At 45.8% G+C, this 23,641-nt stretch overlaps 1 protein-coding gene across 3 annotated transcripts in view; it reads right to left on the bottom strand.

Annotated features, from left to right (window-relative positions):
* Nucleotides 1-23,641, bottom strand: part of ACAD10 (acyl-CoA dehydrogenase family member 10) — a 2,051,508-nt gene that overhangs the window by 1,158,100 nt on the left and 869,767 nt on the right. For all 3 annotated transcript variants that reach the window (XM_069619514.1, XM_069619513.1, XM_069619515.1), the window contains one exon: nucleotides 16,413-16,816. In XM_069619514.1, coding sequence (XP_069475615.1) covers nucleotides 16,413-16,816 — 404 coding nt within the window. The remainder of the gene's footprint in view (nucleotides 1-16,412; nucleotides 16,817-23,641) is intronic.

The raw sequence follows: 23,641 nt of genomic DNA on the forward strand, positions 1-23,641 counted from the left end.
TGTCCAATCACCACTTCTGAGGGACATTTCCCTGTTGTGCTACGTGGTTTGTTGCAATAATCCTGCAATAGCTAATATAGTAATTGCTCAAACTGCATGGTCAGGGGCGCAATTTGGAGGATTTTATTTAGTTACCCATTAACTTTTTCACTGTTCCATTGGCCTGGGGCCACAGTGGTATGACTTGGCGATGCTGGACCCACATGTAATCGGCAAAGTCCCTGAAGTCTTGGCTGGTGAATGGGGGCCCATTGTCTGATTTGACTGTCCGCGGGATGCCGTACGCCATACACATTTTGTCAAGTTCACGGATGACGTGGCACACAGCAGTGGATGGGAACATCTGTGCCTCTGAGAAGCTTGAGCACTCATCCATGGCCACTAACATAGAACCCCTATTTCAATGGGTCCAAAGAAATAGACAGCCACTTCTTCCCACACTCTCACAGGTGGTTGCGTCATCCGCAGAGGCTCCTGCCACGTCTGAGGGGTTATGACACAGCAGGTGGGACACAGCTTGGGTGACTCCACTACTTGGGCATTGAGTTGCGGGAACCACACCTTCTACCACTACAGAGGTTTTGTTGATCTTATGCCTGATGTCCTTCATCTGCCCAGTTAATCACCTGACGTCCCGAGGCTGCTGGTTCAATGAGTTTGGTGACCTTTAGCCAGAGACCTTCTTTGGACAGGGGTAGTTCATCCTTGACCAGGAGCAAGTTCTTGATATTTCTAGTGGCTTGTGATTTCTTGTCCCTCATCTTCTTGGCATGTTTCCACCACCCTCTTGTGAAGCATTACGCAATGAGATATTCCGGATCTAGTCCCGACTCATGCCGTCATGACAAGATGTCCATCACTTTAGGAGTCACCTGGTGCACCACGTAATTGATGTACCGATCTGCTATGCACAGGTTTGTCGACTCTAGCGGGTGTCTCGATAGTGAGAAACCAGAAGGTGTCTCACCCACTAGCACCCGGGGATCTGTCATCCAGGTGGCCAGGAAATGGCCATAGCTTTTGGATCCAGTTCCTGGGGGTGGACCAATGCGGGAGGATCACTGGGTGAGTGGTCTTCAGGGAGTGTGACACAGGATGGTGATACGCGGTATCCCCTTCCTTATTACACCTTTACCCCATCATACATCCTACCAAGTAGGATATTTAGGAACTCTACACCCCCCCAACAACACAAACACTTTCTCACTGACAGCCCGCTATGAGAAAAAACAGACTGACGCACAAGCCGTATAACGGACATGTCCTGATACCATGGTCAGGCAATTACTGACCATCACACACACGCCAGACTTCCATTAAGGTTCCCCACACGGATAAAAGGCAGAGCACGAGAGCACACACTGAGCAAGGCAAAGCACATGAGGAAACTGCAGTTCCAAGATAGCAGTTCAACACAAGGAGAAAGACGGCAAAACAGAAGGAGATCCCAAGGAGGGAAGTTCCCTTGACCTTTTCGACAAGGAACCGTTGCTTTCATGAGCCCTTGAGATTGGAAAGCTTAAGACCAAGAAAACAGGCTGAAGAATCCTGCATTGTGTGTTGGAGATACCCGGGGCCCTCCCATATCAGTAATCAAGGCAGGGAGAATCACCAGCTGCCATGGTACTGTCCTTGGCTACAAGGACAAAGCAGCGTCCGTGAAATCAACCCAGCCAGTGAGTTGGGGAGACCAATACAAGACCGGTCTGTGTTGAAGCCAAGGTTGCAAGCAGCAACATTGCATGGTGAGCGCTGGAACAAACCTTGTTTGAAATACATGTGATAAAAGACACAAGTAATGTTGAACTGCTGAGTGATTGAACTTTAAAACCAAGATACAATACCTTTGACAGAGTGGTCCAGCAACACGTGTGCGCTCAATCGAAGGTCTCTGTAAGGTATCCAGCTAAAAAGTGAAAGTTGTAGAGAATTGTGAATCGAAGTGGTCCTGCGACGGCTCAAGCAAAATCCTGCACACAATCAAACGTTTTCGATGTTGATACAGTAAAGAAAGTTTGCAGCAAAGTTGATAAAGTTGGTCCGAGACGGGCAGAGTGCGATCAATTGAAAGCTTTGTGATAAAGTTGGTCTGAGCCCAGCAGAGGGGGACCCTAGTTAAGCGAAGATCACACAAGAAGGTTTTGTGTAAAAGTAAAGTGGGTCTGAGCCCAGTGGAATGCGACCCAGGGTGAACAGACATTCACCTGAGAATTTTTATGTGTAAAATCCTAAGAAGAAAGGAACTCTGATGTTTGTTGCATTGCATCAGGCCCTCTGAAAAAGAGACTTTGAATGGCAAAGAGACTTTGGCACAGAAGGCAATAATGTTAAAGTTTTGAACTACACCCTTGTACTGGAGAAGACAGAGACTGTTCTAAGCTCGAGTGTGCCGCCTTGCCCATGCTGAAAACGTGGGGAAGGGAAGCTAACGGCTTGAATATCCTAACATACCATTTATTGAATACTTTTCTTTTGCAGAACATTGTTTACCGCACTATTTGTATTTAGAAGTAAGGATTGGCAATAGTTTTATAAGTTTAGGCCCTTTTATTTTGAAAAGACAGCACTAGGACTGCATTATTATTATTATTTGATGGTCGTAGCTTGCTCCCATCTTTAGATTTAGGTAGGCATTTTCCAAACTCAACTGAAGTTCAATAAACCCCCTTGAACTGTGATCACTTGTGTCTGTCTTACTATTTGATACCATGCTTCCCTTACAATAGAAAGTCAGCCAGGTTCTCTTCCTTTTCCGGACGATGACTTACATCAAATGCATAGTCCTGTAGTATTAGAACCCACCTGGCTATCCTCTGAGGCATCCATGCCTGTGGGTTTCCGTAGATGAAGAATAATGCCTGATGGTCTGTTATAAGGGTGAATGGTTTACCATCTAGAAACAGGTGGAAGTGTTTACATGCCCACACTACCGCCAGACCTTCCTTTTCGGATTGTGAGTATGCTTGTTCTGTCAGGGACAGACTTCGACAAGCGTATGAGACTATGTGTCACTTATGAAGCAAGTCCTGATTGACTTTTATGAGGATTGCTCTTAGCCCCACCAGGCTTGCGTCCACCATCCGCTCTGTGCACTGATCTGTGTCAAAATATGCCAGGTTTTCTGCTGTTATGATTCTCTTGCAGATGATTTCAAACACGGCCTGGCATTTCTTGGACCACTGGAAAGAGGCTGTTTTGTGAGAGCGGTCAGGGGTTTGCCAACTGTCGCGAAGCCCCTTATATATATTGTGCAACAGCTAGCTAGGAGTAGGAAGGAACGCAACTCTGAAAAATGTGTGGGTTGAGGAGTCTTGTTCAGGGTGGCCACTTTCTCCAGGTCAGGTGTCATTCCCTGTGCTGAGAAGATGTGGCCAAATAACCTGAGTGTGCCCTTTCAGAACTTACATTTGTCTTTGTTGAGTGTAAGGTTGGCCGCTTCCAAGGCCATACACACTCTTGCCAGGGGGACATCCTGTTTTTCCATGTTGGTGCCAAAAACCAGAATATCCTCACTGTAATTAAGACAGTTTAGAATATGCTTGATGAAATTGTGGATTTCTGCTTGAAAGATCTCTGCCACAGATGACACCCCAAACCTGAGTCCTTTGGAACAATATAATCTCAGGTGTGTTACGAAGGTGGTGATACAATTTGAATCAAGGCGTAGTTCCAGTTGGTGATAGCCTTTATTGTGGTCTAGCTTCGAGAGCACCCTGGTCCCATTTGTATGATGTATCATTTCCGTGATGCATGGAGCCTTATGACGCTCCACAGGCTAGATTTGGGTGTATTATGGCTACACAAAGCTGATGGTATTGGACAATTTGTTTTGGCTCTGGCACGATGGAGAGACCCACGGGGTGGGCCAAGGTGGGTTCGATGATGTGCTTGAGTAGCTTTTACAGCTGGTCTTCGACTTGTCACTGTATGTTTACCGGTATGCCCCAATGGTGTTGGGCTACGGGATGGACCATTGGGTCAATGTGTAGTTGTATGTGTCTGTTTTTCATCTGTTTCATTCTTTCTACCATGTCTATGTACTTGTGTGCCATAAACTTGTACAGCATGTGTATCAAACCCATGTCAAGCGCTGACATGAAGCTTAGTATACAGCCACTTTCTGCCGCTGCCTCTAGCACATGTATTTGTAATCTCTTTGATTGTATTTTGTAGCTGTAGGTAGCATTAAAATATCCCTTGCGCGGTAGTGGTATTTTGGACCCATGGGGCTAGATGTCCATTTCAGAGGGTCGTAGTGAGGTGGCTTTCAGTATGTTCCTGTATTTTTCTTCACGGATCACGTTTACCGTGGCTCCAGTGTCTACCAGGAAGGCGGCTTGATAAATTATGGACTTGTAGTAGCAATTTTGGACTATGCTTGTTGATTTCCTAAAGCATTTACGTCTCTGGTCTTCTGAAGAAGAGCTTGACTCGCTCTCTGACAGAGATTGTTTAGGTATTGCACGTGTCACCTTGCTCTCCAGGGTTGTTGTATGAATGATGATTGGGATGTCTGTCGTTCCAGTGGTCTTCAATTTTCTAGGGACCTCTCGTCCCTTCTCTGTGATGTCCTGGGGCTTTCACCCAAAATTGAGAAACAGTTAAGTGGGAAGCAGATGATGCCCCTGATCTCTCCTTTAACTTTGTGTTAGGTGGTCCTGCCATGATCCCTTCCTGTGAGTTCCAAGCCGTTCTACACACCACCTCAAAGTGGTTTTCTCTCCCACAAGCGGAGCACAATTGGCTGATGGTTGGACATGTCCCTTCTTGTGGGAACTCATATCCGCACCTGAAACCGAATTGCAAGACTTTAGAAGTTGATATTTTATTTACTGAGGCTGGGATTGACAGGTGTATTTTCAATGTGTTCATTGACTTGATGTCTACTGCCATTTCTGAGCAGGTGTGCATCAGGATCTCTTCCAGGGACCATGGTTTTTGCAGTAGCTTCTTCCTGAAGTTTGTGGATTCACATCCTGCGATAATTTGGGACCTCAATCCTACACTGTTGGGAGTAGTTGTGAAACGCACAGTGTTTAAATCACGCTCTTAGGTGATTTACGAACGCATCAATTATTTTGCCCTTGTTTTGCATCGTGGTGTGAAACGGGTCTTTCGTAGCAGAGATTAGTGTGAGGCATAAAGTAAAAGTAGTCAGGTAGGGCTGTTTTGAGGCCTCTGAATGTGTCTCCACATTGTCTTCCAGCAGTTCATACAGAATGTCTTGTGTAGCGGATACTACTGCCAGGGCGAGGAGACTTATTAAGGTCGCCGAGGGGACCAAGTGCATCAATGTATACCTCGAAGTCTCTCACCCATCCGGTCTATATGGGCCCTATGTTGCTTGTGTCAGTCAGGTGGAATGCTCCTGGGAGTTGTAATGACTTGAAGTCTTGCCCGAAAGGAGTTGGGTGGGGTTGATACCACTGTGGCTGGTATGTCCTCCTTAGACATGCTGTGTCTGGTCTGTTTTGTATTTCATTGTCATGGTCTCCTCCCTCTAGGGATGCGCCTAAATCTTGAAGTGTGTCACACAGGTTTACTATCCTGCCTTGTTTGCCCGTGTCTCCTTTATTGAGCACACACAGGTTCTCAGCCTCCCGGCCTCTTGTGATGTTGCTGTTTGTCTCCCTTGTGTCTTGAGAATAGACAGGGTTATATTCAGCTGCAGTTTCAGTATAGCCACTGAGTTCAAATCAGCCGCCTCTTGAATATAGCCACTGTGTAGAATTCAGCTGCGCTTTGCATTTGCCCCCTTCTAAATTTAGCTGCATCTACGAAAGCAAGAAACCAGCCAGGAGACACAGGTACGTATCACACTCCATGCTTATGGAAGATAACTGAAGGCACGGCTGTCCACCCACATGCATCAGCTATCAAACACTATTTTAAGATATATCACACAACACCTCTGTCATAAGAATGCAGCTATTACCCATGACAAAAATTCAGTCTAGATTTACACATAATGAATCTCCTGCACTTGCATACTCCCTAGACTTCCTCACAGCACCCACAACGCACATGCCAGCTCGACATGGGTAGCTAGCAGGGACGTGGCCAGCCATACCTACCTTTGTATAGGGTAAAAAGCACACAAACATTCTCTAGTCATTCTCAAATGTTCCCATACCTTGGACTTCGGTCCCCAGAGGGCGTACACCTACAGTGGTTTGAGGCCACACCAGTGGGAAAAGGCACTATAGAAATGACAATTACATTACATTGTCACTGCCACTCCTGCGGCTCACACAGGCTGCTGTGGTGGGTCAAAATAAGAATATAAACTCAGAACTTCCATATTATACTGGTTTTTATTTAAAGAAAATGGAAAGCTCCCTGACTTTACCTAAGCTATGGGTTTCCCTACCTAGAAAAAGTAACCAGAATGCTCATCAGTCGTCGGTGAGTCTAAAAGAAAAGTCTGTCTACTGGCTAATAGCTAATCTGATCTGACCCTACCACTAACAAAACAAGGAAGGCACAGGAGAAGAACTTGTCTCTTGTGGGCTGATTTCTCAGCAGATTCAGTTAGTAACGTATTTTTAGATAGTTCTTGGTTATCACTTTTATCAAGTTGTCATGTTCAATTAGTGTGCTCTCCCACTTTTTTTTCCTCGCTTCTCTTGACCTCTTGAGGTCTTGTTGATTTGGTTTTCTCTTCTTAACTGTAGCTCTCTTACTTGTTCTTATTACACAGACTTGGAAGTCTCTCTTGTTTCAGTGTCCACTTTATCTGGATTACCACAATCAATATTCTTCCAGTTATGAACCTCCCTCTACTTGTCAACTTGTGCCTCACTGGTATGAGGATGAGTGATGGTATGATGATTCTCACTCTTCTAATGAACTTGTGCCTCACTGGGAGGAGTATGAGTAAACCTGTGATGGTTCTCACTCTTCATATAAAGTTGCATCTCACTGGGACAAGAATAAGTACTCCATCCATTATATTCTGTACGTTTCCCGGGTCTCCTACTCTGCCCATTACCTTCTTGATTCAGGGATCACGTCACCGGGACTGCACCTCCGACATGGCTCGCTTCTCTTCCTGTCAGGACAGCTTTTTCGCACGTGCTTTGCTCTTCTTTCGGCACGCTCCACAGTGCCTCTCTGCAAGTGATATTGGTGCCGGTGAGACACTTCCCTGTGCCTCCGATCCAGCCACCACCTCCGACTAGGTCCCTCCTCAGACCTAGTTGAAATTCTTTGGCTTCCTTCAGCCTCGATGTCCTGGAGTGCAAATTGGGCACTTTTACACGCATGCTTCCTTCAGCATTGGAAGCTGTGCTTCCCAGTTTCTTTCAGCTTTGTTCCAACAGCTGATTTGGAACTCTCGGGCTTCTCCTTCAGGTCTCCTCCCCTTGGTTTTACTGGTGTAGCATTAGAGTCCTGCTTTTCTGTTTTACTTGTACTCTGTATCACTACAGTGGCTTTATTCGTCTCAGTACCCCATAAGTAATTCTCTTCAGGTTCTCTGAGTAGTTCAACACATATCCAATGATCCTTCATGGTTTCTTCCAGCAGGATTTATAAATACGGTTTTACTGGTGGATTCAGTAGGGGGTTCCTTACTGGAACGCAAGTCCTTGTTCCAAAGTGGGGGTGATGGGGAGTGTCTCCCGATGAAGTCCAGCTTGCCTCCACCCCTAGGGAGTGTCATCGCATAGCAGGCTAACCTCCTTAGCCTCAAAGGGAAAGGCTCCCCCCTACTACCATCTGCTACTATCTCCTCCTGCAGTAGCAGTCGCCAAGATCATGCCAAGATGTCTGCTGTGTTTTTGGCCTTTCGGGGTCCTGCCTACGCTGCCTGGTTGCCTGGAGGCAATTCCCAACACCTTACAGCCTGATAGGCTGCCGCCCCCAGAAAATGCAGAGGCCTGGCTGAGCCGTGAGGCAAAGCCGGGCCTCCATTTAAGGGTCGGATGTAAGGGCGAATCCTGTCTTTTCCCTGTCCTTTCCCGGGCCTTGACCTCTATACGTACACTCGCCTGTGGACCTTGCATCTGCTCACTCAATCCTGATCGCTATCAGGTAAGAGGAGTTCACTCGCACTGTCCAAGCATCTCTCTATTGTCACCTATGCTGTACTTTTGGTCATACCTTCCTTCTCTCGCACTATGAGCGCATCCACCACTTACTTCAGATGCTACCGTCATCTTGTTAACTATGCATACTTCTGTGCTTCTTCCTCCTGACCTAGTTCCACATCTCTGCTTTCACATCACCGAAACACGATGAACTCTCACTGACTTGGCCACAAGCTGAGTCGTTTTGGTCTTAACTTTATCAACTTGGCAATTATTTTACCCAACTACTCCTGTTCATAACTATTACCGAGAATCCATGCCTAACCAACTACACTGTATTCTGTCTCCACTTACATATATCGCTACTCAAAAGCCCCTAATATATGGCAATTACTGTAACTTCCACTGTGTCTTTATTACTGCTACGTTCCATGCCTGATTGGCTTCTTATACCTCACTATATCAACTCCTGTCCTTGCTGCAGCAATTTTATTTTCCACAGTACATGCATGCCACTTTTACTATGTATTTGTTGCAGCTTTGCAATAAGAGCTAAGCTTTCCATTACATATGCCCGCACAATTTTTACTGTCTCACTAAGCACCTGATGCAGCTTCGCTATGAGAGCCAAGCTTTCCATTATATATGCCAGCTACCTTATTATGTCCTTATGTATCTGATGTAGCTTCGCTATAAGAGCTAAGCTTTCCATTACATATGCCTGATACTGTTATTATGTCTCATTATGTACACGATGTAGTTTCACTATAAGAGCTAAGCCTTCCATTAGACATGCCAGCTACCTTATTATTTCCTTTTGTATCTGAGGTAGCTTCGCTATAAGAGAGATTAGTATGTTTGCCTTTGTCTGTAATTTCATATGGCACTTACTGTAACCATGTTCTCAAGTTAAGCACCAAGATGCGCATGGGCGATGTGCGCTATACAAATAAAAAACCAAACCAACCAAACCCAACCCTGGGAAGAAGGGACTGAATTCCGTGATTCGTCACTGACTTTGTGCTCATCTGCCACACCGCTTTTCAGCTGCTTTGCTGCACCGCCATCCGTGGCGAGGGCCACTGCACTGCTGGGCCCGTCTGCTTCGTCACTAGTGTAATCCTTCTATCAACGGGACCTCCGCTGATGCCTTGTTCCCCACACAGCACCTCCCCTCTTAAGAAGACACAACGCTGAGTTGAAGTACGTGTTTCTTATTACACATCTCTAACTTTCACTGAAGACTCCTCTTCTCGCCTCTACCCTTGGCTTCACTCCCGTCATGTCCGGTTCATGGTCCCTCTTCTGGCCTGCCCCCAACACAACGATGTGGATGGCCCACTCTAAGTGAGGCACAATATTACAAAATGGTTACCTTATTGCAATCACAGTTTGACATGCACAAACAAATCGTTACTTATCAAATTCAAAGTTCTATTTAAAAAGTAAATGCTGTTGAAATGAAGTTGGCGGTTGGAAAGCAGGATATATTTTATTATGACTCATTTTAACTCTTGAGAAATGGTACACATTTGAGTAGCTAAATAGAGCTGTGCAGGGCTTTCATATGCAAAAGGTAACATTGCTATTCTTACCACTCTTTCTTGCAACAAATTGACTCCCCAGCCCTAATTACGACTGAGCACTTTAACGTCACTTTTCTTTGTTTTCATAGGACATTTAAAAGTAGCTCAAGGATTTTGGCTTCACCAGTAATCAGCGAGATTGGCCTGTATAAGGCACACAGTTCCGGGGGTTTACCTGGCTTCGGAATAACCACTATGCTGGCTTTTCGCAGATCGGGGGGAAGGACCCCTTGGTCTCTGCTATGCAGAAATATCTCCCGGAGGGGGATTGTCATGGTTTCTCCACCCAGCCTCTTCCAGGTTTCCACAGGGAAGCCATTTGGGCCTAGGGTTTTCCTGGAGTGCAGCTGGGAAATGTTGTCCGCTATCTCCGAGTCTGTAAGGTATCTATCCAATTGGATGCGTTGTGTCTCTGATTGCAGGAAGTTATGCCCTTGCTTGTCCCCCCCACCAGTGTGGTTTTATGCCGGGTAAATCCACATACATGAACATACGTCGACTCCACCTACTTTTGGAACGGGCCCCGATCCTAGACACTCCCCTCGCCCTTCTGGCGATTGACTTCGAGAAGGCGTTTGGTTCTGTAATCTGGGAGAGCCTCTGGGAGATCATGCATAGGATGGGTGTCGGGGAGACCTTTCTGAACTGAGTGAAACTACTCTACAATGCCCCACACGCAGAAGTTAGGGTCAATGGATGGCCTAGGTCCTTCCCACTGGGCAGGGGAACACGCCAGGGATGCCCCCTGTCACCATTCCTGTTCGCCCTAGCAATGGAGCCCCTGGCATACTGGCTTCGTCAGACCGACACGTGGCGGGGGTTCCACTGCCTGGAAGGGAGGAGAGGACAAACTCTCCCCATACGCTGATGACCACCTAATATATTTGGTCGACCGTGCCCACTCTTGCCCGGTGGTCACGGACATGCTGGCACGTTTCGAAAAGTTTAGTGGACTGAGGGTCAATTGGGAGAAATCGGCGGTCTTCCTGGTGAAAGGAGGAGAATATGCTGTGCCACCAGACTGCCCATACCGGATTTAACGGGACGGCTTCCGCTATCTGGGAATCCAGATCTCACGGGACATTGTGATTTATGTCCCCGATAACCTACACCCGATTGTCAACCGGTTTGTCAATGATGTCCGACACTGGATGCTTCTTCCTACGACACTACTAGGTAGGGCAGGGCTATTCAAAATGTTGCCGCTCCCACGGTTCCTATACATTTTGCAAAACGCCCCACTCTTAGTCCCAGATGCAGAACTTTGTCGGATAGACAGTTGCTTAAGGAGGCTGCTGTGGGGTGGGGGACACCCCCACATCAACATCAACACGTTACAGAGGTCAATATGGGAGGGAGGAATAGGGCTCACCCGGCTTCAAACCTATTACTGGGCCAGTCAAATGATGGAAGTGAATGACATATTTCATGGGGATCGGGATCTATCCCACATCAAAGCAGAAAGGCGGGGACTATAAAATATGACAGAGGAAATGGCTTCTCCAACCCCTCCTGAACCCCCCTACACAAACAATGGCAGTACACATAGGTATGGTATTGAAGAGAGCACATAGATACATTGGTGGGAAGGGAAGGTAACACAGATGCAACCCTTGTGGAATAACATGAACCTCCCAGAATTGGGCAAATGGCCGAGGTGGGCAAAATGGACTGAGGCCCAGATTGCACTGATTGGGGCCATCTTAACCGAGGGTCGGATTGTCCCTTTTGAAACACTGTAGACAAAATATAGGCTTCCAAACACAGAGCAGTACCACCACATGCAAATGATCCATGCACTGCACAGATACCTGCCCTCCCTCATGGACATGCCCCAGAATACTCTTCTGCAGCGTAACCTTTGGGTGGAGCGTGTACCCACTAAAGTCACATCCACCCTATACTCTGCAATCACGGCCTTCGCCACCCCAGAACTAACCAATCTGAAACTGAAATGGGAAATAGATGTGGGCAGTATTGACCCCGAAGATTGGATATTGGCCCTAATTCACCCACAGGAAATTGCGATCAGATCCACGCTCCGCTTACTACAAATAAAGATTTTGCACAGAGTACATTACCCTAGGGTGGCGTTACACAGGTGGAACCGAGCCTCAGATCCAAACTGCTTGCGGTGTCGGACAGAGGAGGGGCACCTTTTACACATCGTGTGGGAGTGTCCTAAAATCCAGGCCTTCTGGTGGAAAAGCTGTAAACAACTGACTGATGTTAGGGGAAAATAGTACCCTTGGACACCAAGCTGCTGTTACTGGGTATCCCGGCCGATTACTTCAATGCCCGCTGGGAAAAACTGTTTCTATCCACTGCAACGGGCCTAATAAAATGCAACATAGCCCAGCGATGGGGATCGCCTGAGGGTCCAGCCTTGGCCCAATGGGCTGCGGACATGGACATGTGTGTGGCAATGGAACACCGGATCTATGCTGCGCAGGGATGCCCAGGCAAGGCCATATTAATTTGGGGCAAGTGGGAGGTGGGAAACTGATCTACTGTGGAAAATCTGAGAACGCTGCCATATGGGAGGTGCGCAATATTATACTTTGACATGGAATGCATAAACGGCTCATGCTGCCGTCCCTGGACGGGGCGGACAGTTGTAAGAAAGTGAAAGCTGGGATATTTTTCGCTCTTGTGTTTGTATTTGTTCTTGCATTTTTAAAACAATAAAAAGATTTACAAAAAAAAAAAGTAACTCAAGGAACACACAGGGAGCTTATGGAGAGCCAGCAGGGCCTCCCAGAGGGTAGGGGAAAGAAGCGAATGTCCCTTTTAACAGCGCTTGAGTGGTAATCAAAGATATTATGCAGGAGCAGCTCCTGGCTGGTGTGCGGCCTAGTGCAGGAACTAGTCAGTGAAAGCATACATTCTGGTCTGGCACAGGACAGACCTAGGGTTGATGCCTACCTAGAGCATGGAATGATTATGATCTTTGACAAAAAGTCCAAGCAACTCAGCTCATTATGAGAGTAGGGCAAAGAGGGTTACATGCATGCAAGTTTATTGTTTTGGACGGGACCACAGAGGCCCGAACAGCGGCACAATAACCAGGTGGTGGGTGGCCAGGTTCAGTGGAGAAGGACAGGTCCTGCATTGTAATTTTGAACACATTATATATTAACTAAGTTAAGGATGCCAAAGCGCAGAATGCCTTTAGTACCCCAGGAGTTGTTTGAAATTATTTGCTATGCTTTTGCTGCCACTATGAAAAACTTAACTGCCAATCACATGAGCAGTGATTTGCCAATCTTAATTGAAACAAATGCCCCGCTTTCCAGAAACATGTTACCTGATCTCTATTGGGAGTTTTATGTTATCAGGCTTTATACGGTTATACTGCTGCCCTTTGCTATTTTCAAATAGGGTTCCACTTTCTAATACCAAGACGAGGATGAACTAGTGGAGACCAATCCATTTAGTGTTGAGACGAGGAAAAAGCGCCGAGTACTAACGGGTAACCCGCGGAACCAGAGTGAGCAGTCTAGTCAAAATGGACTTGATCAGTATATAAACAGTGAGGAAGGACTCAGACGGGTGTCGAGCCCTCCCTGGAGAAATCATGAGTCCAAAGAAGGAAGCGCTGGACAGAAGGCAGACCGGGACGCCACACAGGGAGCACAAGCCACAAGAAGGGTCTGTTGTCAAGGGACCGTTCCACGAAGCAGGAGGAAGCAACTCCTGGCGCCCTGTTGAATGGGCGAACATGCAGAGCTGGAAGCATGATTTCCGGGAAGAAAGGTCCCTCAAGGAGCCACCGGAATCAAAAGGGGACTGCTGGCCATTGAGGAAACACTGAGGTGAGCCAGAAGCATCACAGTAGCCCTGAGAGCATTGCAGACCATAGAGAAAGGCACTTGAATGCAAAGGGAGGTGAATGGGGCCCAAGACAATGATGCTGAAGCTGGGAACCTGGAGGGAAACAAGAGTCACAGGTCTGGGAACCCAACCCCTAGAATATAAAGAGATCTGGAAGCATCCAAGTTAATCATAGTCTCAGTACGTCACAGGAGAGTATGCCAGGTGGACTATATCTGCGAGTCTGGGACCCACACCCATAAAGCATCTTTGATCCTCATACCAATAGTACCTGGCAGGAGAGTATACCAGGTGAATGGTGCACGCGAGTCAGGGACTCGCTCCCATTGCAGTATCTTCACCAATCTTAATAGTCAGAATGCCTGACAGCAAAGGGAGCCAGGTTGACTCTGAGCACTAAATGAAAAGAAGCATCACCCTTGACAGAGTTTCATGAACATTGTAAAAGCAAATATCTGGCCAACTGCAACTAAGTTGGTGACAAGACAAGGGGGAGGGAGTCATACACCCTGGTGCTTTTTGAACATTTTGCCAACAGTTAAGAGAGGAGAGTCAATCTCGTGGCACCATTAGAGTTCTGAGGCCAGGGGAAGGGAGTCATACCCCCTGGTGGGTTTTGAACATTCTGCGACAGCCAAGAGAAGGGAACCATTCCCTTGGCATACTAAGAAATCCTAACAAACCTGAGAAAGACCTAGGGAAGGGAACAATCCCATCGGAGTTGTGAACAGTAAGGAGATAAAAGACTTTACTTTCTTTGTCCCTTTTGAGACATTGTTTTGATACATTGCCCTTAACAAATAACATTTCATTTTCCTTATAACTGAAGCTTGGGAAATCTCCCATAGAGAGACCCTTCTCTGCCAAAATCATCCTTTTTCTTTAGTTGATTTACAATGTACTGGAAGGAAATAGAAATTAAATGAAATTAATCATGTTTTACTTATATCGCGCTCGTACATAAGTGTTTCAGAACGCGATCAGGCAAAAAGGGAGGGGAACAAGGGAGAAAAACACAAACAAAAAAAGAAAACGGCGTTCTTAATAGGCCCAGTGACATTTAAGAAAGCGCAAGTGCAAGGAAAGGGGAAAGGGGGCAAGTGCATGGGTAGGGGAGTGGGAAGTGCGGAGCAGAGGAGAGAAACTGAATAAATATTAAATCAATAAATAAATAAGGGTGATAATCCATGTAGTGCAGCCAGCAAGTGGCAGGTGAAAGTTAGTCAGATAAGTGGGAGGGGTACTATATGGGTACAGATACAGACACCCTAGTGCAGGGCGTGGCCGAGAGGCAGTGCAGGAAGGTTTCAGGATGAGCAGGATCCTGGTCCCGAATGGCAGAGGATGGCCAGGTGCACGATGCCAAGAGAAGAAACAGATGAACAGGGGGGAAGGGAGCAAAGGTAGAGGCAACGAGAAAGGTCTTGAGGTGCTTCCGGAACCGGAGATGGTTTTCCTCAAGTGTCAGGGTGGCCGGGAGGCCGTTCCAAAGGGAGGCACGAGCCGAAGATAAAGATCTACCCCCAGCTCATTTCTTTGCAAAACGACTAACCCTGAGGGAGTTAGAAGTAGTAGGCTCGAGAGGGGAGGTATTTACGGAGGGATAGGTAAAGGTATTTTGGACCCAGGCCCCAGAAAGCCTTGTGGACAATGCAGAGGGATTTAAATTTAATCCTTGCATCCACTGGGAGCCAATGAAGAGATTTCAGGGCTGAAGAGATACGATCCCAGGGCTTGAGGCCAAGGACAAGTCTTGCAGTCCTGTTCCGGATCAGTTGTAGAGGACAGAGTGGAGGCACAGCACAATGGTGGACCATTTACTTTTAAAAAGACCTCCTGACCGAGTCCTTAGTTTATTTGAGGCAGGGGAACCCCTCTTAGGAAAAGGGACAGTTAGGGTTTTCCTTTTGTTTTGTTTCGAAATAAAAGTCTATAACCAACAACATGCCACCCGTGTGTCAGATTCCCATTTCTGCACGCTTTGAGTGTGAATACACCTAGATCTTAGCATGACATGCAGCATTTAAGGGGTGAGGAGTTTCTAGATAACAAAAGGACATCTGCCAGCAGGGAGTCCCTCCCCATTCCTGGACTGCCATTTCCCCTCTATCAACACTCCAGTACTAATAGCATTGCCTCAATAGGTGGTGCTAAAGGAGCAACACTCATTTTAACCCTAGCTTTTTCCAATTGAAAATCAGAAAATTATATGCAAAACTTTGTATAGCGATAACCCCTCCCCCAAATATTTTTAGATAGTGTGCCGCAAAAAAGTCATAACTCTAATTAGGCTTAAATTCATTGTAGGCCACTTTTTTGTCCCGGTCCAACCCTAAGGATGCTCATCACTGAAGTACAATTTTTTTAAATACTAATGAGCATCTTCTCTGGCATAATTAAACACTGTATATTTGGCAGCAAAGCTGTATGAATGTCCCCAGCGCACTGTCACCCGAAAGGGAGATATTTACTGGCAAAATCAACATTCTTAATGGCAATATGATGGGGCTGCTTATTTTACCACATTAACAAGTAACATTTCAACTCAACGAGCACACTAAGCTGCACCATAATGATTATATTGTCTGGTACTAATGCATTTAAGTGTTTAATACGTGCCATATCATATGGTGAAATGGGCCTACTCGGTAGAACAACAATTGACATCTTCTATGACAAAACAAACTATTTTGTGGCATATGAGTTGGCATATACTCTAGCACAACTGAACCTATTTTGTGTATCAATGACGTACCAGTTACCTTACGAAGTAATACAGTGGTATGAAATGGCAATCTGACTGCCCTGCACAGAAGGAGGATAGGTTCATGCCGGAAGTATGTCAGGGTTTTTTAGAAACGTTTAAAAAAAGTTTGGTAGATTGAAGGCACCCGCAAGGATCTTCATTTAGTGGGAAACGGCTCTTCAGCGAGAAAACAAAGTGGGCCTTGCCATCCATTACCTTAAGTTCTTCTATTATGGGCAGCGGTGTCCATCTGTTCTCTGAAATCTGATGATCCCTTAACATCTGCTCAAGAGGATAGATATTCAAACTGATGAATTTCTTCAGCCTGTTGTGAAGTTTCTTAACTTCATCAGAAAGACCATCAGGAGAAATAATTAGGCCATTCGCAGTAGAACTCTGTATTGTTGTAAAAGTTCTTCTTTGAGATTTTGTTGGTACATTATATGGAAATGACCTCTTGCCGACCAATGTACTGTATCCTCTTATAATGGGTTCACACGTTTTAATTGGTAAAGCATTAAATATTCTAAAGCCTTCCTTTGTAGCAAAGTCCCATCCTAAATTAGCGGTAAATTCAGCTTGTTTACCACTTAGCTCAGCATTAGCAGAGCTCGACTGTCCTGTAAAAAATAAAAATACATGTGAATTTACAATAGTATATAAATTGAAAGAGTTAATGTAAAATATGCAGAAAATGCATTTTGCATAGCCCTGAAAGAAACAAAATGTTACTGGAGAACCCTGTTCCTTAGTTATGCCTTAGTTTTCTAGACACAAGAAAAGACTGCTGTGAGAGGGAGACAGAGACACAAAGATAAAAAGAAGGAAAAAACAAAGGAGAGAAATTAGAGGGGAGGGAGAGAGGGGCAGGATCGGGTGATTTTGCCAGGAAGGATGGATGAAGATCAGACAAATGGATAGGGAGGAAGAGGGACGGATAGAAGATATTGGAATATTTGTATGCAATTGGGCTGTTTCTCTAGGATTCAAGAGGTGACAAAGGGGAAGTGTCCTTGGGCATCAATGGCTCCAATCCTATGTGCTTTCCCTGTATCTTACTAAAATATTTGCCTCCACATATTATTACAGAGCACAGCCTCTTTGTGGTGTCGAAAGATACAGCAAACAGGGGGAAAGATAAACTGAAATGGGGAGAGAACCTCTCAAGGGGGTGCAGGCAATAGAAGCACTTGGAGGTGATGAGTGGGATAGGAGAAAGAGCAGAGTGAAATACTGTGTTTGTCCTAGTTGTACTACACACGCACATCTAAACCACCTCAAAATCAGGTTAAAAGTAAAATAATCTCTTTTCATTGAGTTTAGAAATTGGTACAATAGGGGAGCATGGTCAAACAGGACACTTGGAGGCTGTCTGAACAGCGGTCTCTACTGCAGCTGTGTTCTTCAAATGGCCTGGGACACCTACATTCCAACAAGTGCTGCTATGTTGTGGAGATGCCGCCAATGAACGGGAGGTTCATGGAGTGGTCGACGCTCCCAGAGACTGAGCAGCAATCTACTGGCAACCCGGTACCAAGAGGCCACATAAAACAATGGCGTCTGTCCATGACTGTGTTAGGCAAAGTTTGAATGCAGTACCCTCTGGGAACACTACAAACAACTATGGCTATAGGTATAGGAAACCCAACCTTTGGTATAAGCTTGTACTGCATAGTTCTGGTAGCGTGTTGAGCAGCCAGGCTTATCTCAGGAGGGGAAATGTGAGCTGTAGTGGAGTTACACAAAGATTCACAGTTACAGGTATTCAAATAAACTCTTATGCTCAAAGTTTCTTGCATAAACAATTAATATTTTATTTATCAGTCAGTTATAAAGCCTTCTTTAGAAGGGAGCAATAGAATAGTAACACACAAATATACTTCAATACTATACACTGAGTTTCTGAATTAGACAAGGCGCTTTTTTGGATGTCCCACGGACACAACCTACACCCAAAGGTGACTTCAGTAATAATGGTGCTGGGGACATTAATACTTTACTGTTGGCATTCAGAATACTCTTTAAAAGTTGGTAAAAGGCAAAGGTTATTAGAACACAAGAGACCACAAATATTCCAAAGCAGTGCAGATACCTTTAGAGTTCACTAGAAGAGTCATTCATTTCAATAGGCTAAGCCAAAGTCAATGGGCAAAGGTTTTGGATAAGATAAAGCACTTCTGGTAAGTAATGGAAAAATCTTTGCACAAGTTCTTAGGGGTCTTTGAGGAAAAGAAGAATCAAACGTAGGGCCACATGTTGATTAGACGTGAGAGTTGTGGAAGTTCCAAGCACTTCTACAGCAAGAGGCAAGTTCTCTTAGACTTGTTTTACAGTACCTTGGTAAAGAAGAAAAAGTACAGCTGATGACTTCTGTTACCGTGCAGCTCTGCAGATCTCACTGTTCCTGGGCCTCAGTCATGGGGACAAGAGGGAGGACGTCAGGGGACTCCTGCAACGCACTGGGACTGTCAAAGCCTGCAAACGGCAATCTTCACTTTCAGTGGATGTTTTGCGTTTCAGCTCTTTGCGGTACAGCAAATAGCAACAAGCGCAGTTCCTGGCTGTCAAGGTGGACCGTCCTTGCTTCAAGGGCTTCTCTGTCGATGCGAACTTGGCAAGTAGTCACTGCAGCAGGGCTTCACCGGGCAAATCAACGGTCCAGGAGGTGCAGCAGGCGTCCTCTTCAAGCTCTTCTTCGGTTCCTTCGTCCAGTGGTCGACTCTGCCTTTCAAGCCAAAAGACTTGCCTTTTATTCAGTTCTCTCCCATTCATTCCAGCCTAGCTGTCACTCACCCAGCAGGGTGGCTGTCCTTGCCGGACAGGCAGCCAGCCAATCACCACAGAGTGCATTTGGGTCTAGTCCTAGGAGACTAAGCACAGGGAGGTTCGGGCACCTCCCACACTTCCTGCCTACCCCAGACACCTTGGAGCCAGAGGCGGTTTTCACCCCTGAAGCCCGCCAAAGGCAAAATGAACAAAGAGAGCAAACCTGGTTTGGTGCACAGAGAAAATCTCAAGATGGACCTTTCCACAAAGACATGGTGAAAAACAGACCGGGGACCATTTTGTCAAAGATGGCTCAGCAGCATTTTGAAAAAGATGGCTCCTGCGGTTAGCGTTACCGGAGCTGCGAACAGCTGCGGTAAATGCAAACCCTGGTAGTTCGGAATGAAACCACTGCCACCAGCCATTCTGCAAGGAAAGGGTAAAATAAAATATGTTATATGAGTATTTAGACACAGCGGATACTAAGTAACCGCTCCAGCACTCTATTGTAAGATAGGGTGTGCTGGGTCTAGCAAGTACAATGCTAAGTAAAGTCAATTTCACTTTACTGCTCTGGGAAACTGTAGTTTACTCCAGAGAAGGTATTTAAACATTGGGAAATCTAAAAGACGTCCCTGTGCAACTGCACTGAAGGTGCTGTGTGACACAATTGTAAAAGATGATGCCTATGGAGTTTGTCAGACTCCATAACCAAAAGAAACACAAGAGGTAAAATGTACACAAAAATACACGAGAGAGTGGCGAAAAAAGGGTCACACTCTCTCCAGGTAAAAAAATCAAGTCCTCAAAATCCAGGAAAGTCGCTGGTGGTCTCTAAGGTGGAGGGAATTAGCACATTTTTGAGAATTCTCCCTAATAGACTGCAGTAGGACTAAGGTGGTGTGTAGCATCAGGCTCATCCGTGTTCCGCCCTGCACAATTTCACTAACACACACTTGCATGATGATGTGGATGCAGTGAAACAGTGATAGCTAGACATTGCGGAGCAGTGCTGCAGAGCAGACGCGCATCTCAGAGCTCCCCTATTCCCACATTCCTGTAAATGATATTTGTTTGGTAGTTCTACCAAATGTCTTATTACACCATATGTAATAAAGCGAAGTCAACCATACTAGGGCTCTTCTCTTTTGTGACTTACTAAAAGTTCTCACAGTGGCGGCAAAGGTGGAAAATGGATGCCATGCCAGTCCCTCAAACTGAAAGACACTGGAAAGAATCCATACAAAGGGTCCCCTGGTAACCTTCTTTCGACTGGATGTTCCTCCCACGTATTCCTCATCTTTTATGTTCGATATCCAGCTTGATCTGATTTGGAATGTCTTTTCGGCAGAAGGCGCTGTGCGTCGGGCGCAGTCGACAATGTTCCTTGAGGGCCTCTGTCTCGAGGGTGATGTCATCAAAGGTATATATCGCATGTGCAGTGCCCGTTGGCTTCAGTTCTGTTTTTTCTTTCAGTAGAACCAACCCACATAACCACGTGTTTGACCATACTAATCTTTGAAGGAGCAAAAGCTGTAATAGCACGGGAAATTCTTCTGTGGGGTAGGTTGGGAGGGCGATGAGGAATACGTGGGAGGAACATCTAGTTGAAAGAACGTTACCACGGTTAAGTAACTTGTTTTTCGAATGGATTGTGCCCTCCCATGTATTCCTCATTTTTGATAGACTCCCAAAGCAGTGTTTGTTTTGGTGGAGGGAGGGAGAATTTAGCTATCAATGGTTTACATGAACCGAATGGAGGACAGCCTTTCCAAAGCTTCCATCCTGACTGAGGTAAGACTCAAGGCAGTGATGCTTGGTGAATGTGTGTATAGTAGACAAAGTAGCCACCTCACAAATGTTTTTGATTGGGACACCCCTTTGCAGAGCCATAGAGGTAGCAATGCCCCTGGTGGAATGGGCCCTTAAGCCTTCTGGAGGATCCTTGCCCGCCAGTCTGTAGCATTCTGAAATTGCCAGAAGGATTCATCTGGATAAGGTCTGCTTTGTCACAGCCTGACCCAGTTTGTGACCTGTATAGCCTATAAAAAGCTGAGCACCTATACGAAGTTTGGATAATCTAGAGATGTAGAAGCTTAAAGCTCTACGTGGATCCAATCGGTGTAATCTCTCCTCCTCTTTGCCAGGATAAGGTGGAGGATAGAATGTCGGCAATGCAGTTTTCTGTCTTGCATGAAAATCTGAAATGATTTTAGGTAAAAACGAATGCTTAACCCTCAGAACAACATTATCCTTGTGGAAAATAGTAAAGGGTGGCTTAGATGAGAGTGCCTGCAATTCACTCACTCTACGGGCTGAAGTTAATGCTACCAATAGAATGATTTTAAATGTTAGCAACTTTAACGGACATGAATGTAGAGGTTCAAAAGGTACACACAAGACATTTTAAAACCAAATTAAGGTCCCAAACTGGAACCTGGAATGGAGATGGGGGAACACATTGGTGAGTCCCTTTAGAAATTGTGTTACTTTGGTGCGTCCCTTTAGAAATAATTTCCTTTCCCATGCATCTACTCTCTTGTCATCCCTATCTGGAGGGATGGTTGGGTAAGCTGCCTGTTTTGAAGTTTCCGAAGCTGCCTGCCCCACCAAACATTCTGGATTGGGGTGTTTTGATAAGTAGTCGGGGTCACTACTAGAGGGGCAGTATTTTCTAGTCAGGTGTTTGTTTACTGCTGGATTAGACTCTGGTGTTTCCCAATTTGCTACCACCCTTTTTTGGAGAGCAATGTGGAATGGTAAAATGGGATCCATTTGCGGACCCTTATCAAGGATGTCTGTTAGATCCTCCTGCTCAAAGGTGAGGGTAGGCCTACTCCATCCCAAGTAATCTACAACTTTAGATATGAACTATCTATATGATGCATCTGCATGCTCACCAGCTTCAGGTCTACCAAATTCTAGTTCTGATGAAGTGTCTACTCCAGTGGCTGTTTGCAAGTTATCATAAAGATCTTTTATTCTTGACTCTTCTGAAATAAAACTCTCAGGCACATTTGGTGTACCATATTGAAACCCAAATGGTGCATTGTTATCTGATGGCTCATTTTCCTTAAATTGAGTTTAGTGTTTTGAAGTAATCCTTCCTTGGTAAAGTAATATATGTCTTATCTGGAATGGGCATCAAAGGTTTCAGAAATGTGAACTCTACGCTAGAGGAGTCGTCGAAATTCTTACTGAAGTCGTTTTCTGCTTCAACTTCCTCGAAGACTTCCATGGTTTAGAAGGTGCCGTTGGTGTAGATGGCACGGCTAGCCTCGATGGCGTAGCCGGCATCGTTGCCGATGGTGCTGCCGGTGTCGAGGGCGCAGCTGGCGTTGAAGGCAAAGCTGGCATCGATGAGGTGAACGACCTCGATCACGACTTATGCTTTGCTTACGGCTCGAAGCATCCTTCGATGATTTCTCATCATGTCGAGGCCTCAACGGCTCTTTATGAGGATCTGGCCTTCGTCCCGGGTTCGAGGAGGACACGCAGGATTTGGCTCAAGCCCTTTCCTTACTGGCTTTAGAAGGCGCGGTAGGAGCATGGCTTGTCGAGGGTTTTTGTTTCTCAAATATTTTTAGCATTTCTAGCCTAAATGCTTCCCATTCGGCAGGAGTGCAGACCTTTTTGGGACAAGATATAGCCCTCTATGGGGAGATGTCTGAATACGAAGTCGAAGAAGATGACCTGTGTTGCCTCTTTTTCGACTTCCTCGATGATAAAGAGTGGTGGGAGCCACACCTCGACCTGGATTTTTTAACATTCTTCCTTCGAGAAGAGTTGCCTCTTGGCTCGTCCGAAGGAGGTTTCTTCAACGGGGCAGTCAATGGGAATTTCTTGGGGTTTCTACCTACCGCTAATTTCATTTGTTGCTCCTTCAGAGCCTTTCCGGCTTTCGACTGGTATTTGGAGCAGGCCGAGGCCTTGTGCTCCACACCGAGACACCACAAACATACTCGATGTGGGTCGGTTATCGACATTTTGGAGCCGCAGTCCTGACACTTCTTGAACCCGGTCTTCAGGGTAGTAGGTGTTGAGGACGAAGACATTGCAAATAGAACAATAGAAATGCGCCGTAGTTTCTCAAAGCGTTAGCTTACTCAGAAAACAGAACTGAAGCCAACTGGCGCTGCACATGCTATATATACCTTTGATGACATCACCCTCGAGATGGAGGCCCTTGATGGACATCGGGTCCACTGCATCGACGCACAGCGCCCTCTGACGAAGAAAAAAATCTTAAGCAAATGAAGCTGGATTTTGAATATCAAAGATGAGGAATACGTGGGAGGACACAATCCATTCGAAATTCCACAGAGAAAAAAAGATGCAAGGAAACACACTACCACCTACCTTCTTACAACCTCTAGGTATGTTACCCCCCATTCAAAGGGTTCCATTCGAAATCTCAATTCCACACATACATAGAAGCCATAGATGGAAAGGAGTTTGGCCCAGAAGGGAAGTCTGCGTTACTCAGAAACGCCTTGGGGATTAAAGGTCAAAGGTTATTCACCATTGCCGATGTATCAAAGAAACTGGATGGGTCAGCACACAAAGATGTATCTGACGAAGCACTGGCCAGGCTACAAACTATATTTGGTAGCATTCCAAATATAGTCTTATAAAGACAGAAGTTTTACATCAGACTACGAGCAACGTCCGAATCGAAA

This window comes from Ambystoma mexicanum, chromosome 10, assembly GCF_040938575.1.
Source record: "Ambystoma mexicanum isolate Mex_15411 chromosome 10, UKY_AmexF1_1, whole genome shotgun sequence".
In the NCBI taxonomy this organism is placed as follows: domain Eukaryota; kingdom Metazoa; phylum Chordata; class Amphibia; order Caudata; family Ambystomatidae; genus Ambystoma; species Ambystoma mexicanum.